This window comes from Kwoniella botswanensis, chromosome 1, assembly GCF_036426115.1.
Source record: "Kwoniella botswanensis chromosome 1, complete sequence".
Taxonomy (NCBI): Eukaryota; Fungi; Basidiomycota; class Tremellomycetes; order Tremellales; family Cryptococcaceae; genus Kwoniella; species Kwoniella botswanensis.
Window position 1 is genome coordinate 8,087,662 of NC_088599.1, and position 16,541 is coordinate 8,104,202.

The 16,541-nt window shown below is 45.4% G+C and overlaps 5 protein-coding genes across 5 annotated transcripts; 3 read left to right on the forward strand and 2 right to left on the reverse strand.

Moving 5' to 3' along the window:
• Positions 1-210: 210 nt before the first annotated feature.
• On the forward strand, positions 211-5,410 carry L199_003050 (uncharacterized protein; the record flags this gene model as incomplete). The annotated part of the gene is made up of 29 exons (XM_064888787.1): positions 211-227; positions 290-1,071; positions 1,124-1,139; positions 1,189-1,239; positions 1,292-1,357; positions 1,411-1,536; positions 1,589-1,791; positions 1,849-1,975; positions 2,032-2,318; positions 2,364-2,444; positions 2,494-2,540; positions 2,596-2,645; positions 2,696-2,752; positions 2,871-2,936; positions 2,987-3,119; positions 3,179-3,424; positions 3,479-3,580; positions 3,635-3,699; positions 3,755-3,799; positions 3,856-4,087; positions 4,139-4,235; positions 4,293-4,318; positions 4,370-4,452; positions 4,511-4,521; positions 4,578-4,683; positions 4,742-4,759; positions 4,816-4,930; positions 5,001-5,055; positions 5,115-5,410. The coding sequence occupies 29 exons, from the start codon at positions 211-213 to the stop codon at positions 5,408-5,410; spliced, it is 3,606 nt and encodes a 1,201-aa protein (XP_064744859.1).
• A 233-nt stretch (positions 5,411-5,643) lies between these two features.
• Positions 5,644-8,455, reverse strand: L199_003051 (uncharacterized protein; the record flags this gene model as incomplete). Its single annotated transcript, XM_064888788.1, has 9 exons — positions 5,644-6,281; positions 6,354-6,773; positions 6,846-7,381; positions 7,444-7,713; positions 7,779-7,865; positions 7,924-8,062; positions 8,129-8,231; positions 8,303-8,395; positions 8,453-8,455. 9 exons carry the CDS (start codon positions 8,453-8,455, stop codon positions 5,644-5,646), a joined length of 2,289 nt encoding a protein of 762 aa, XP_064744860.1.
• An 874-nt stretch (positions 8,456-9,329) lies between these two features.
• Positions 9,330-11,281, forward strand: L199_003052 (uncharacterized protein; the record flags this gene model as incomplete). The annotated part of the gene is made up of 8 exons (XM_064888789.1): positions 9,330-9,365; positions 9,453-9,485; positions 9,560-9,691; positions 9,760-9,833; positions 9,908-10,022; positions 10,103-10,299; positions 10,427-11,024; positions 11,093-11,281. The coding sequence occupies 8 exons, from the start codon at positions 9,330-9,332 to the stop codon at positions 11,279-11,281; spliced, it is 1,374 nt and encodes a 457-aa protein (XP_064744861.1).
• Positions 11,282-12,469: 1,188 nt separating this feature from the next.
• L199_003053 (uncharacterized protein) lies at positions 12,470-13,324 on the reverse strand (the record flags this gene model as incomplete). Its single annotated transcript, XM_064888790.1, has 5 exons — positions 12,470-12,632; positions 12,705-12,902; positions 12,978-13,072; positions 13,137-13,217; positions 13,286-13,324. 5 exons carry the CDS (start codon positions 13,322-13,324, stop codon positions 12,470-12,472), a joined length of 576 nt encoding a protein of 191 aa, XP_064744862.1.
• Positions 13,325-15,650: 2,326 nt separating this feature from the next.
• On the forward strand, positions 15,651-16,492 carry L199_003054 (uncharacterized protein; the record flags this gene model as incomplete). Its single annotated transcript, XM_064888791.1, has 3 exons — positions 15,651-15,716; positions 15,777-16,018; positions 16,105-16,492. 3 exons carry the CDS (start codon positions 15,651-15,653, stop codon positions 16,490-16,492), a joined length of 696 nt encoding a protein of 231 aa, XP_064744863.1.
• Positions 16,493-16,541: the final 49 nt, after the last annotated feature.

The window sequence follows — 16,541 nt, forward strand, 5'->3', positions numbered from 1 at the left end:
GCATTGGTTTGTCGTGTGTTATCGTTCTGTTCGCTCCTAGACGTAGACGCGTGACAGTCGCGTGTGTTTGTGCCTCCACTTTGAAAGTTGACAAGTTGACTGGATTCTCCAAGATACGCTCGTTGACGATCTGACCGTCATCATCATCACACTGCTCATCTCTTCTCGAACCTATCCATAGAAGGTGAGGTAGGCAGATGGGACAGCGAGATGACACCTAAAGCTCAGTACGTCATATGCATCCACAGTCCTTTCCCCCGGATTGTCGTTGCTGACGCTCTCCTTGCAGACCATCGCTCCATTCGTTCTTCAAGCGCAAAACACCTCCCTTATCTTCACCTATCAAAGGTATCGATAACGATGGGTCAATTATCGACTTGACAGGTTCACCTCCAGCTAAGAAGCCAAAGACCCTTCCTAGCCCTCAGGAGAACACCGCCAAAAGCTCAGTGCCCCAATCGACATCCAGCTACTTCTCCAAACCCGCTCGACAACCTTCCAATAGCTCAACGCCCATCCCCATCTCGGCCTCGACCTCTACCTCAGCCACTCTCGAGACGTATCGTCTACCCAAAGCCAACGTCCCGCTCTTCACCCAATCTGGCACAGCGTTTGATGTGTATACTGTGACCACCGAAGCTGGACCTAGTACCATCGCTCGATCGTCAGAGCAACAACGCAGACATGAAGCTTGGCAAGACCGTGTACTTTCGAATGGAGGTATCATCCGTCGGAGAAGATCGCTAGCTTTAGACGAAGCTGCTGCTGCTGAGCTACGGCGGGGTGTGGGGGTCGATACTCCCGATGTCGAATCTGGGACCAATACACCGGCAGCTGAGGAACTTGAGGAAGTGGACTCGGAAGATGAGAGCAGACGCAAAGCAGCTGAAGGTGTAGGAAGCAAGCTGGCAGCCAAATACGCCTCAAAGATCTCTGACGGGGGCAGAACAACCAAAGGAAAGGGTAAGAAGAAGGAAGAGGTTGGCCCGAGCGGTCAGACATACACACCGCTAGAGAAGCAGTTCATGGAGGTGAAGGAGAAGACTCAGGATGTTCTGTTGTTGATGGAAGGTGAGCTCAAGGCTTTGTATAAACGATTTCAGAAACTGATCAAATTTAACAGTCGGGTATAAATACAAGTCAGTACATGCTTGTCTGGAGAATGGTGGGATGCTGATATATTGATAGATTTCACGGTGAGGATGCAAAGATTGCTGCCAAGGAATTAGGTATTGTAGCGTAAGTTCTTGCAGCTATGCATTAGTGACATACTGATAACCTGCATGTACAGCTTCCCAAGCAGAAACTTTTATGTGGCGTCCATACCGATTCATCGTCTCCACATTCACGTCAAGAAGTTAGTACACGCCCCCTACCATCCAAAGTAGCTTCAGCTCATATCATCCATAGACTCATATCTCTCGGGTACAAAGTCGGTGTGATCAGTCAGACTGAGACTGCTGCATTGAAGAAGGCGGGTGATAATCGCAATGCGCCTTTCACTAGAGAATTGACCCATCTTTTCACTGCTGCAACGTGAGTACACTTTGCTTCGGACACCGCCTGGGCTGACATGTGTGACTTGCAGATATGTCGAGGAACCCTCACTGCCTTCCTCTTCGACCCTTCTCGACGACCCTATCATGCCTGGGTCTGCGCCTCCACCGACTAACGCATTAGTAGCTATAGTCGAGCAGGGAATGGGAGGTATGTCATATGATGAGAGAGTCAAGATCGCTATTGTCAGTGTCGTGCCTGGGACCGGAGAGGTAGTCTGGGATGAATTCGATGGTAAGTCTCTCTGTTTAATCATTCACAAGACCTAGCTAATCGTTCGGGAACGATCAGACTCCCAAGTACGGAGTGAGCTTGAAACCCGCCTGACACACTTGCAGCCCGCCGAATTACTGCTACCCAAAGACAGGATGAGTAAAGCAACTGGAAAGGTGTTGCATCATTATGCAGGGGGTACGAGGTATGTCTCGTCGCGTGTAATCAGATATGCAGCTAATTGACTGAGTATGCATGTAGTACTGGATCGGGAAATACCATTCGGACTGAAATGATAGAACAGATCTTACCGTACGATCAAGCCTTCGACTATCTGACACAGTTCTACAGTGTCGAGCCCTCAGCCAGACTCAGCAAGACTGAAAAGAAGCAAAACGGAAATGACCATATCGATCTCACGCTCAGTGATGACGGGGATCAAGAAATGGATGTGGATGTGCCAAACGGTCATCCAAAATCTGACGATATTCCCATAGGGATAAACACACCCGACAAGGATGGAAACGATCTTGCTGCAGGACTTGACTGTACGTGAGCACTCTGATGAGGAATACTGCTGATAGACATTATAGCTTCCGAAGCTGTACTTGCTCTGGTTGATTTCCCTAAACAAGTTGTTGTTGCGCTCAGTGTCGCTGTGCAGTATATGAAAAGTAAGCCTCTCTTCTAAGTAACGTTGAGCGTTGCTAATTCAGTTATTAGCTTTTGGTCTGCAAAATGCTTTCAAACACCGATCTTCCTTTGCAAAAGTACGTCATCTACTTACTGGCAGTGCAGACAACTAGGTGCTGACTCGGTTGACAGTTCATCAATCGTGCTCATATGCTTTTATCCAGTAATACACTCGTCAATCTGTACGTTCTCATGTGCCGTACGATCATACATGTCGCTGACCTGATATCAGAGAGATATATCGCAATCAGGATGATGGAAGTATATATGGGAGTTTATTATGGCGTGAGTGCATCCGGGTTCAGTGAAGTTATCATTGCTCATTTCTCTCTGTTGTCTATGCAGTGCTTGACCAGTACGTTCTCGACATCGTCGATGAAGGTCGGGCTGGACTGACGCCCAAACAGCTGCAAGACTCGTATGGGCCGCAGACTATTACGGGAATGGATTGGAAGACCGTTGCTTGATATATCGTAAGTGAGCATACTCAATTCGATATTGGGGCTTACGATAGGCCACTTAGCGCTCTTCGAGCCCGTACAGATGCCATTGAAGAGATAATGGAGACCAACACATACTATATGGAAAAGCTTAGAAGCTTGCTCGTGAACATGCCTGACTTAGTCAAAGGGTTGACAAGGATCCAATATGGAAAGGTGGGGCATGCATGTCGCTTATATAGCAGAGTTTACATCTGAGCTGATCACGATGTCAGGCGACACCAACGGAAATGGCGACAATCTTGATAGCTCTGGTTAGGATTGGCTCGGAGTTTAAACCCACTCAAGAACCCATATTCAAATCTTCCCTTCTTAACACGATATTGCACACACTTCCGACAATTCAGCAAACTGCAAAGACCTTTCTGGAATCAGTCAATGTCAAATCAGCCAGAGAGAATGACCAGGGCAATCTATGGAATGATCCGGATAAGTACCCCGATATACAAGATGCTAAGGATGTGAGGACCATTTCATTGAATTAGTGCAGGGCAATACTGATGGTTCAGTCACAGTGTATAAGTAGCTGCGAGAGCGAGCTGGATCAACATCTGAAGGAGATCAGGAAACTTGTCAAACGCCCCACGATGAACTATGTTACTGTTGCTGGTATAGAAGTGAGCTTTCGTGTTACTAGATCGTCGTTGACAACAGGCTGATTCCTGGTCCAGTATCTGGTAGAAGTTCCTGTTCGAGATGCGAAGTCTGTCCCCGCCAAATGGGTCAAGATAAGCGCGTGAGTAAGGTACAACCGATCGTCGCAAGTGTACCCCAGCTAACATCCAGTGTAGAACCAAATCCGTCAATCGATATCATACCCCAGAAGTACTGAGAATGTATGTCAGAAGAACTTCAACTGCGGTCATCGAGTCTACTGATGTTCTGTGAATAGTAACAAGGAACGAGAACAGCACAAGGAGACTCTCAATGCAGTTTCGAAAGAAGCTTTCAAATCTTTCCAATCGGATATATCAGACCATCACGAATTGGTAGTAGTGTCCAAGCAGGTCGCAGTGATCGATTGTTTGATGTCTCTCGCCCAGGTTGCAGCAGCTTCCGGGTATTGTAAACCCAAATTCGTCAAGGAGCCTGAATTGAGGATCAGATCTGGTAGACATCCTATGGTAAGTATCATTTCGAATATCAGTTCATTTGCTGACCGTGGTGAAAAACAGGTGGAAATGCTTCGAGATGAAGCTTATGTGCCGTTTGATATCGATTTCTCGGAGATGGATGGGACCTCGAAAGTGATCACTGGACCAAATATGGCAGGTGAGTGCTGATGACCTTGAGTGACGATATCCATTCGAGCTGAATTATGGGATGTAGGTAAAAGTTCATGTGTTCGGGCAGTGGTGAGTGATCATTACAATGCACGATAAGTGTACATGCTGAGCATACAGTAGGCTTTGATTGTCTGTATGGCTCAAATCGGATCATATGTCCCTGCCTCGTCGGTCACTTTGGGTGTTCATGATGCTGTACAAACGTGAGCTTGCTTTCAGATCTGGTCAAGGAGATTTACAGCTAATATTTGTTCTATACAGGCGAATGGGAGGTGAGTTGATGCCAAACGACGACACAGAATGGCCTCTGAATTTGTTTCCCCCGCAGCTTCCGATGATATAGGAAGAGGCAAATCGACGTTCATGGTTGAATTATCGGAGACTAGCGATATCCTGAGGACAATCACACCCAGGACCCTGGTCATCCTTGACGAGTGAGCTGTTCTGTATATCGTCGAATGATGAATATAGCTGATCGGAATACACATCTAGACTCGGCCGTGGAACGAGGTAAGCTGCTTGTTCAATCAAGCTCACGAGAGACTCAGCTGACGCATCCCATATAGTACCTACGATGGTGTAGCTATTGCTTATGCCACTTTGGCTCATGTGGCTGGTACGGGATGTAACACGCTCTTCGTCACTCATTATCCCATGGTAGCTGAACAGCTCGCTCGAGAGGTGAGCCATATCCCTCAGTTTCATCGTTATGTGCAGTCATTCGCTGAGTAATTTGCGTACGAATACGTAGAGACCTAACCAGATCAGTAACTGGCATATGGCATTTGACGAGATCAAACTTCCTGGTACGTCGACTTTACCTTCCTTCCCGTCCCAAGCATTTTGCTGACCGAAGGTATTGTAGATGGAAGTGCAGAAATAACATTCCTCTATAAACTCACTCAAGGTCTAGCGGAAGCTTCTTTCGGAGTATGGTGTGCTCGCTTGGCAGGTTTGCCCAAATCATTATTGGACACTGCTCAACTCCGAGCGGACTATCTGAAACATGAGACTAAATTGAGATTGTTAAATTCCCTAACGAAACGAACAGGTAAATTGTTCAAGGACCTCAGAAGTGGAGAATCACAAGTAGGAGAAGTGTTGAAGAACGTTAGAATGTTAGATAGAGGTGTGAAGATGATTGAGAATCGTCAGATATGATTTGATGGTTGCTTGCGATGTTATTGACGTTCTTGTATGTTATATCCACTAGAATTAGTGTACCTTGCATCTGTATATCCTTGTATTTACTTGCTCAATTGTCTCAGTACAATATGCAATGATGTGAATGCAGTCATCTCAGTATGCCTACACGACTTGTTGATGTGATCGACGTGCTATACATAATGCGATAATACACATCTCGTCGTAGACCAGTGATACCACACCCCACACTAATCATATCCTCTACCCGACCTCTTCTTCCCTTCTTTCCTCTTGAAATGTTTCTTACCATTCCCTCCCCCTACTTCTCTAGTATTAGAGCCAACCATTGGCATCCCATCAGGACCTAACATCCTTTGATGGGGATACTGTGTAGATCTAGCATATGATTGCCCAGTCGATGGTTCAGGAACATCTAATTTCTGATTCCTCCCTTTAACCACCAAACGAGGTTGAGCACCCGACTCATTGAAATAGACATTATCTAACGCTTGAGCTTTCTCCTTCCCCGTTCTCATAGGTGCACTAGCAGCATTAGCTTTTATCTGCCTATTCGTAAATTGTCTTTCCCTCTCTGTCGTAGCTACTTGTTCTACACCCGCTGTACCAGCCGATCCAGCAGGTTGAACATACGTGTCGGCATTCTTCGATACGTGAGTTACAGGAGCTCTCTTCCTTCCATTCTCATATGCTTCTTCCAATTTGGCCAAAGTCAAATCCCGAGATGTCTTCATAAATTCATCAGCGTCGATTCCAGGTGGTGGGTGAGCGTAAAGTAATTTCGCATTAACGTAATCTTTCAATACCACCCTTGCTGCTCTGGAAGTATCCGGCATACCGAATGATGATCTCGTCATACCTCTTGCGACTATGCCACAAAATACGATGAGCTGGGTGTTTCAGATCGAGGATATGATAACTTGAGGATGATTGCACTCACTAGCATAGGTAGATAAGAAGTCTTCCCAACCCACTTGACCCGTTCCACCGTCTTCCACACCTTTCACATCGATCCTGATTCCATAAGTACCCTCAATGATCTCTCGGGGTATTCGTCTACAAATCAAATCTGCCGGAGCGGAATATTCTCTCATTTGATCGATCGGCAACACACCATCTACAACCATATCCGCCTGTGTATTGGCGAATTGAGGGAAGACCAAACCGGGACAATCGCACAGAGTGACTGTATCTGATAGGACAAGAGTTTGGAAATGTTTCGTTTTACCTGGTGTAGCTGAGACGGACACTTTCTTCGCACCGAGCAGAGCATTGATAGTAGATGATTTACCGACGTTGGGATATCCGACTAAACCAACCATAAGTTTGGTGGGGTTAGGATTTTGTGGGGTAGCGAATTCTGCGCATACAATCAATGTCCACCATCAGCTGAGTCCTATGATCACATGGAGGAAGAGGGGAGCTGACTTACCTTTGATATCTGGAGCAGAGTTCATGAACAGATCTTCCAACTCAGTCACTGACAATACCCTAGTTCTGATATCCTCTTCTTCACCTTCAGGGGGTCCACCATACTTGGCAGCGACATCACGAGCTACTTCTTCCAAAGGTACTTTCTCGCCTTGAGCAAGTTTCTCTTCGAGTTCGCCTTCAGGAGCCAAATCATCATTCTCATCTTCGCCTTCTGTTGACCATCCTTCTTCATATTCGCCATCAAGTTTGGTCTGCTCCACCTGCTCAGCTAATTCGTTGTCTATTCGATTCTTTTCCTCTTCCTCCTCCTCTTCGTCATCTTCTTCACTTTGAGGGTCAACTTCTTCACCGGATACGTACTCGTCCTGCTCATCTTCATCTTCATCTTCGCTATCTTCTTGTTGTTCAGGAGGATACTCTCCCGCTTGTCTCTGTCTTTGCCTTTCAGCTTGTTCCTGCAGTGCAGCGGCATTAGCAGCCGAGAAGAAGGCATATGATATGCGGTTCTTCTCGAAGTAATCTGCCCATTGACACCTGTGACAAATACTCCGTTAGCCACTTGTCTATAAGTTCTTGAGACTAGCAATGTAGCTCACCTTTGATCATAAGTTAACAAATCCGCTTTATTAATCAACAATAAACTCTTCCTTTTCCCTTTACCGGGTACCGTGATCTCCTCATCATTCTCATCACTTCCGATCTCCTGAACATAGTCTTCTAAATCGGCACATCTGAATCCTAAGGGATTTCTAGCATCCACAATTTGGACTACTAGATGAGATCTCTCCAAGACTCTCCATAATTGTCGCCACAGTTGGATATTCCTCTCGAAGGGTGTCATCAACAATGCCGAGCTTTCTGCTAATCTATGGACATCAAAAAATCAATAAGCTATGGTCATAGTACCAAGTGAAGGAAGAGGACCGCTCACTGAGCCAACTCCCTTCGCCAGTCTAAGAACGAATCTCTCTCTTGTCTCTCCAAATCCAACCTAGTCATTTTCCTCGTCCAATGGGGTCTGGCGTGAGATTGAGAGAGTCAGCTAAGGAGCATTGTCAAAAAGCGGATAAACTGACCTTCTAGGTACTTTCAAACTATGTGCCAAATCGCTCTTCTTTTTAACCACTTCCTTCTCCTCCTGAGCAGAAAGTAAAAATGGATTCGTCGTTGGTGCAGGCATATTTGGACCACTTATTATTCTCATCTTCGATCGTTCTACGTCACATCATGAACACATTGTCAGTCAGCTGGATACTCCCCAGTGATAATACGTCACCTTACCAGTAGTGAAATCATGATCTGCCAAAGCGGCATTGGCCAGGAAATTATCTAAATCCCTCTCGTGAGTGATGGATTGCAAAGGGTTGGACTCGTCCAGAGTGTACTGCAGGGGTCACAGACGATGCATTAGCGAAGGAAGGTGACATTTCCTGAGTCTGAAGAAGCGTGACTCACCAGCTGAGATTCCTTAGGTGCAACAGCTTCCTTCGCCTTTCGATTGATCAAGGCTTTACCCAAGCCTGATCCTTGAGCTTTTGTTCGAGGTGGCTGCGAGACGCATCGTCAATACATTGCTGCCGGAGGCTAGATATACGCAGTGCTTACCATCTTGACTCAATGCTGCTGCTTTGATGTCCGTACTAGTGTATGTTTGATATATGCTTTACAAATACTACTTCGTACAGAGCAGTGATGATCAATCTCAATCTCAATCTCTCGATAATTCTGAAAATCCAAAAAGTGGAGAAAACTGGGATGACATAGGAGCGGCAACCTCCACCGCACCACCCGGAAACCACAAAAAAATCAAGGTCTTACTGGGATTCGAACCCAGGTTACTTGGAACCGTCTGGCTCAAGGGGAGGAGATTTCGAACGAACTGTTCAAAACCAAGTGTCCTAACCACTAGACGATAAAACCTTTGACAAAATCGAAAATTTGACTTAGTATATAAATGTAGAACGCAGCAGAAGTGAAATGGTATAAGGGGTATGCGCGTTTAACCGAACTTGGTAAGATAGTGAAATCGCTTGGACATCGGCCGGAAGTCCGGTAAAGCAGTAAGAGGGGGGTTAACCAATCAGAGCGAAAAGCCTTATCTTGTCCTCCTGAGAGCTCCCTGATCGCATGGCTGATACTCTAGTGATCCTTTCATCTCTCATTCTGACTGGTTGACAGGAGATTCGGACTGGTTCGGTCGAACATGACCCAGAGTGAATATCCAATCAGATAAACAAGATCCAAGAATCCAGGTCATTATGGCAGACTGACTCCATACCTGGGATCGGTGGATTCCGTTCCGGCGAGTGAGATGTCATACAAGGAAATTATTTACAGTAAAAAAAAAGTATCTCTATATAGAGCAAGTAGACAGCAATTCTTCTTCTACTTTCTTCTTCTCTCCCTTCATCTATCAAAAGCAAAAGAATAGAATCCATAGAACTTAGAACTTCATATATAGAAACGCAAACAAATCGACAAAATGTCCAACTTGCCAGTCGAACCTGAATTCCAACAAGTGAGTTTCTTTCACTTCGGCTAAATCGTCTCGTCCAAGGACGTCTGTGCGACTGTTACTAACCTGTTTGATCTGCTTGATGTTTAGGCTGTTTCTGAGATCACTCAGACTCTCGAACCTGTAAGCTAAACCCACTCTGCTTTGCACTGTTTCAGTCGCATCTGCTGATGATGTATATCACGTACTGGATATAGTTCCTTGCCAAAAACCCAGAATACAGAAGAGCTCTTGAGGTCGTTCAAATCCCTGAGCGAGTCATCCAATTCAGAGTCACCTGGGAGAGAGATGATGGTACTCTCGCCGTAAACAGGGGTTTCAGATGTCAAGTGAGTCTACATTGCACCGTGACTCGCAAAGAAGAGGTCAATTAGCTGACGCTTGGAATTGTCCTCAGTTCAACTCTGCCCTCGGTCCTTACAAGGGTGGTCTTCGATTGCACCCTACCGTCAACCTCTCCATCCTTAAATTGTGAGTGACCACCGTGTCCCACTAGCGTTTTTGTATCTTCTTCACACTTGCTAAGGAGATACTTCCGTGTGTAGCCTCGGTTTCGAACAAATCTTCAAGAACGCTCTTACAGGCCTCATGATGGGCGGTGGTAAAGGTGGTTCAGATTTCGACCCCAAGGGTAAATCAGACAACGAAATCAGACGATTCGTGAGTACAATCACAAATCCCTCCTTCTTACATCTGACACCAGAGGCTGATGATGGATCGATCCGTCGTGATCAATACAGTGTTACGCATTCATGCAAGAACTCTCCCGACACATCGGTGCCGACCTCGATGTCCCAGCCGGTGATATCGGTACTGGTGGTAGAGAGATTGGTTTCATGTTCGGTGCCTACAAGAAGTACAGAAACGAGTTTGCCGGTATCTTGACTGGTAAAGGTGCCAACTGGGGTGGTTCCAACATCAGACCCGAAGCTACCGGGTAAGTTACGACGTCCTCTTATCTTTCATCTCTAAAGATAAGCTATATATATATATATACCCTTCGGCCGAAATACCCATGTGACATTGAATGCTAATTTGATTGTCTTGGCTTGGTGCTTACATAGTTACGGTGTCGTATACTACGTTACTGAGATGTTGAAAGATCTCGACAACACCGATTGGAAAGGAAAGAAAGTCTTAATCTCTGGTGCTGGTAACGTCGCTCAATACGCCGCTTTAAAAGTACTCGAATTAGGTGGTAAAGTCCTATCTTTATCCGACTCTACTGGTTCTTTAATCGCCACCACTGAAGAAGGATTCCAAGCTTCTGACATCACCCGAATTGCCGAAATCAAGTTAGAGAGAAAATCCCTCACTTCCTTCGTCGAGGAGTCTGCCAACGTTGGGGAGAGATTCAAGTGGTACTTGGGTGAAAGACCTTGGAAATTGGTCGAAAAGGCTGATATCGCTTTGCCATCTGCTTCGCAAAATGAATTGAACGGTGAAGAAGCCAAAGCACTCCAAAAGGCCGGTGTAAGATACGTTGCCGAGGGTTCCAACATGGGTTGTACCCTCGATGCTATCGAGGTGTTCGAGAACTCCAGAAAATCAATCAAATCACTCACCAACACTGAAGGTGTCGTATTCTACGCTCCTGGTAAAGCTGCCAATGCTGGTGGTGTAGCTGTATCAGGTTTGGAAATGGCTCAAAACTCCCAAAGAGTGAGTAAAGGTATTCACACGAGACAACAAGGTTTGTTGCTGATCATTGTCTACATTGATGAAAACAGCTCAAATGGACTTCTGAGGAAGTTGATTCCAAACTCAAGGAAATCATGCAAACTTGTTACAAGACATGTTGGGATACCGGAAAGGAATTCTCTGAAGGAAGTGCCTTACCTTCTTTGGTAGCCGGTGCCAACATCGCCGGTTTCATCAAGGTCGCCAATGCCATGAGAGACCAAGGTGACTGGTGGTAATCTATCCGTATCTCTCGATACAAGGAACAAAAAACGAAATCAATTAATAAATACGTAGGTAGGAAAAAGGAAGTATTATATACCCAATGGATAAGACGGTCAGAAGCTCGTATTTGTACAATATATCCACATCTGGTGGATGGACAAGACATGTTGGTCATGCTCAACTTACTTTTTTCTACTTATAGAGTACGTATAGTTTATTCATAGAGTATCTTAGTAATAAAAAGAATATAGTATGAACATGCTTCTGTATGTATCAGCATGAGCTCCAATCTCAAGATCTTTTTTCTGGTAGTTGCTTGAAACAAGCATGAGGATGTCAAGTGCTGGACGTTATTTTCTGGTCAAAGAAGGTCGAGCGTGGGATTGAGCAAAAGTTCGAATTGCCATCCCCTCTCATACAGTCCTCAAAGGCTTTGCGGATTACGGATCGTCAGCATCTCGGTGAGTACGTATCACCAGCTTGCATCCCAAGATCCTCTGGAATAGAGGCGAAGAGGTCTGCTTCGACAATGTTGGTAGAGAGTGTTTCCACCTTAATCACGAAGTTGTACTGTAAATAGTAATTGATTGACGAGCTATCTCATCATTAGTCTACAAATTCGATTATCATCTTGATATGCCGCTCGAAGAGATAATCAATAAGCATACTGTGATTGGATCAGATCGATTTCAAGGCTTCTTGTGGTTCTGACACCAATCCATTCTAAGAGAAACATGCCAGATTCAGATTCACATAATCATACAAATACATATATATTGGGAAAGCACCATATCACTCTTTTCACTCTCATTCCTAATCATTCGAAATGGAAAGTTGGATCAACCTCACCTTTGATCGTAAAAAACAACGAGAATGGGAGTAGCTATTCATAAAGGGGAAAAACGGTTGGTCTCTTGGAAGACCAAAAACCAAAAAATAATATCATTACAAATTTTCAGCCTGTTTGTTTTTTGGATTTTTGGAATGTTTTCTTATATGTACCGTTGTTTATAATGATCATGATGCGATTATGAAGACCAAGTTGGGAAAAACCGTCGAGTATGTGATGGAAATATTTATGGATGGTAAGAAAAAGCATTCGCGTTACCCTATTCCATTTTGATATCATCTTGTGTTTGTTTTCCTTTCTGATTTTCTGTCTTTTCTCCTTCCTCCTTTCGACGCGATCTACACGGTCCACACTATAACTCCGCCTCCGCCTCTTCGTCTAACCTCTTTGCCAAGCTACTTGCTTTCACAGGTGAAGAACCGTAGCCTCCCGGATTGGGATGATGGATGGGGAAGGACGATGGGTGAGAGCTCTCTCTGATTGTACCGGGTGGAGAGATCCTTGGATGATTACCGCTGTTCCATTTCAACATTTGTCAGCTGCATGATGTTGTCACAGCTTTTAACTCTCGCATGACTCCGACTCACCTCTCACTACCTCTTCGTTGATGGTGATGACCTGGCATCTCGATAGCTTCACTAGTAGCCGCAGGACTGATACCGACGCCTACACCGGGAGTAAGAGGTTTTTCGGAAGTGGGTGAATGAGGTTCATGCGAGTTTCCAGTAGGTGACGATGAGAGTATACCTTGGGGTTGACCAGTGGGAGGTGATGCGTGGGGAACACTGGAATTGCAAATGAGAAACATAATCAGCTGAGAGCTCAATAAAACACGTTCAATGATACCTGAAAAGACTTACGCTTCGGGCGTGGGATGAGCAGTACCTGGGGCTTGGGCAGTTGGCACACCAGCTTTCGACATCATGTAATCTCCCGAATCGAAGTACTTTCGTTCCTACAATCGACAAAGTATTGAGTTCTACGTCAAGCTGCTATGAGATCCAACAACGTCAACTCACCTTTTGCATCTTGGTGAAAAGGTTCTTTCCTGGTACTTTACCATACATCTTGAAGGCCTTTTGGTCCTGCTCGCTCATTTGCTGTGAATGACAGAGACACGTCAGCGCGAGTATATCCATATGTCGAGAGCAAAGTAGCTCGAACTCACCGAGATATCGACTTTGTTCTGTGTGACGGTGACAGTCATGGTGAATAGAAGTCAGCGCTATGGTCTTGTAGGCATGGGTCAAACAAGCAGTGAAGGTCAAGGTATAACAACAATGAATCAAGAGGCACGATAGTACGAGATCCAACACCCCTTTCCACTCTTATATAGAGTTCTCTAACACTCATCTCCTCTCCTTCATAAGATCATCGAACCCCCTTTGGTCTTCCCCTGGATCAAAGCTCATCAAGCATATGACGAGGGGTCCTTGTCCGGCGAGAACAAAGGATATACGTCAAATGATGCTATGATGGCGGGTGGAGCGGCGTACACTCTGAGAAGAGACCTTTCCATTCACTCGTGTCTTCATTTCACTCGCACGTCAAATCTCCTACGAATGACGGATGAATGATATGCTCTTCTTGCCAAGGAAGCCGCGGTGATATCACATCCCTCCATTCCCACGCTGCTACCTTCTCTTCTAATCCTCCTGCGTACGATAGGCAAAGAAAGGATGGATCCAAACTCACCATCTTATGGGGGTTCATCTTGACTTATATCTGCTGGTCTACCAACAACTATCACGATATATGATCTGAGTTCGCTCGTATATGAATTGATATCCCCCCAACGTGTTCGAGCTAATCGGTACGGTGAGATGGACTAGCGATGTTGACAGAATATCGTGAAAGCACGGAGATGATGTCTCGTGTGATTGGGCGTGCAAAAAGAAGGTCCTTTGGTCGGTGTGCTATTGGGTGTTGAGTAGACGAAGAGAATAGGGAGACGGGCGGTAAGAGGGATAGGCCCCAATCTTGGCTAAGGCTTGGTGACAGCTGGATATGCGTACGATGTTTTGTGGATGTGCAGAGTTTGTCTAATCGGTAAGAATTTCTAGAAAGATTATCTGTCGATGAATTGAGCGAAGAGCTAACTGAAGGATGTAGAATGTAAATCAGTGAACGAGATCAAAGCGTTGTATGGATGGAAATGTATGGTGCAGAGCCAACCTAGGACCAAAGTGGAAGTGACCAGAAGTGACGATATACCATATACCCATCTATAAAAGGGAAGGGGGTTGTTAAATAAGGGTATGATATAAGTGATTGGGATCGCTGTGGTGGAGAACTGCGCAGCAAGACTAGTAGATCTAATCAATTTCAAATTGATGTTATAGCACTGTTCAATTTGCCACCGAGATCAACAGAACAGCCCCTGAACGCTTGTCACTCGTCACCCGTCACCTTCCATCAAGCTCAAGAGGGCATGTACAAGTACAGAGAAGTCACACACCCTCACATACCAACCATACACGCTAAAAAGCTCATAATTACGCATTACAAAGAAAGGAAAGGTACCGGCTATTCCACTCTCCTATGAGTTCACTCGATCATCCGTTCTGTCTCCTTTTTCCAAAACCTTACGTCAAGGTTTGTCTGATTTCTTACCTAGATTGGTATAGCTTCCTTGTTAGAGGGACAAGAGTACCGAATTACTAAAAGGTGCAGATACCATCATTTTGGTCTATTTTGTTGATGGAGATGTTCTCGTGACCACGACCAAATGAATACAGTAGCTAACATGGCGAGTGCATCTACCTCAACCGCGACAACGAGCCGTACATTGATTGATACTGAGGACTTTTCTATACAAATATGGAAGAAAGACTGAAATCAGGTACATGAACTAAAAAGCGAAAACACAGAGAGAGATACGTGATCCGTTATCTTTGCTTTTCCACCTGTCTGTACCCGTTCGTACCTTTGCAGTTATCATCGATGATCATCTGATCAGCGACAACGACTTAACTAGCGGATCTGACCGGCATTGAAGTAACGATATCGTCTCGTGATCACGATTACATTCCATCCAGTCATTGGAGATAGAGAGGATATTGCCCTGGCATTCCCATATCATACATTGAAAACTGTCCTGTTAACCCATTCATTATTCGAGTAAATCGACACCTGCCAATATCAGATATCCTGATAGATGAACTCCGTAGACTCGACTTCAGTCGATTCAGACCACACAACCGGACGAACAGTTGTCTCCTGAAGCGCTGGTATGGCCTGATTCAGCTTTTGCAGGACCATAACTCCCCAGAAGCACCAGCCTTGCTTGGTCTATCATCTCAATCAGACACTCCTTGGCGTATTGGCATGCATACGCTAGCATTGTCAAATGCCACCATACCTTTGCTTTACGTAATAACAGTCTCACCTACTAGAGTTGAAACGGTTGAAACTCGCCTTCGTCTTTTTCTGACTCTCTCTCACTCTTCTGACAATCATCACACCATCCTATCCCATCTCGAATCAACATACATACAAGATAAAGAAGAAAATACGATTGACAACACAGCAAGATGTGGAGATCAGGACCAAGGCAAATGAACAACTCCGACCGAGCAGGACCGAACACCCGATGTCAGGTGAGTGTCCACTTCGCAACTATCATACTGACCTGCGCTTATGTATTGAGGTGTCCTTAGAAATGCTTGAAGCTCGGCCATCACACATATCAATGTTCCAACCCTCGACCCTATGTAGCTAGACCGTCACGTACGAAGCAACTCACCTCTGGGAAGATAGGGAGGGACAAGCCCTCGGTTGAGGTGCCGGAGGAGTTCAAGGCGTCTAGTAAAGTTGGTTTGGCAGATAAGATCTTGAAAGCAAAGGAGGAAGAGAGGAGGAAGGAGGAAGAGAAGAAGAAGGCAAAGAGAAATAGGCGAAGGTGAGTCACTCGTTCAGGACAATTAGATGCTGATAATTATCGCATCGTACTATAATTGATATCCATCGTTTATCTTGTATATATAGATCATCCTCATCAAGCGATTCAGATCCGTCATCGTCATCTGGCTCAGACTCAGACTCAGATTCCGACTCGTACTCATCCGACTCATCTAGCTCTCGTTCTCGCTCTCGCTCTAGATCACCTCCACGACGCAAACGAAGTAAACGATCACCTTCTTCTTCAGGTTCAGACTCGGGATCAGATTCGGAAGTTTCGCGTCGTCGATCAGCTTCGCCTGCGCCTACGTCGAGGAAAAGAAGGTATTCTTCTGAATCTGACTCACCGAGGGCAAGGAAACCTAGAAGAAGGTCAAGCACGATATCTAGATCTAGGTCAATCTCACGGAGTAGGAGCACGTCGGTTTCACCGAAGAAACGCATCAGGTCGGAATCCGTTGAAAGTGGACGATGAGGGGCGAATAAGAAGCACAAGGTAAAAAAGGTTGTTGTCTGTTGTAAGA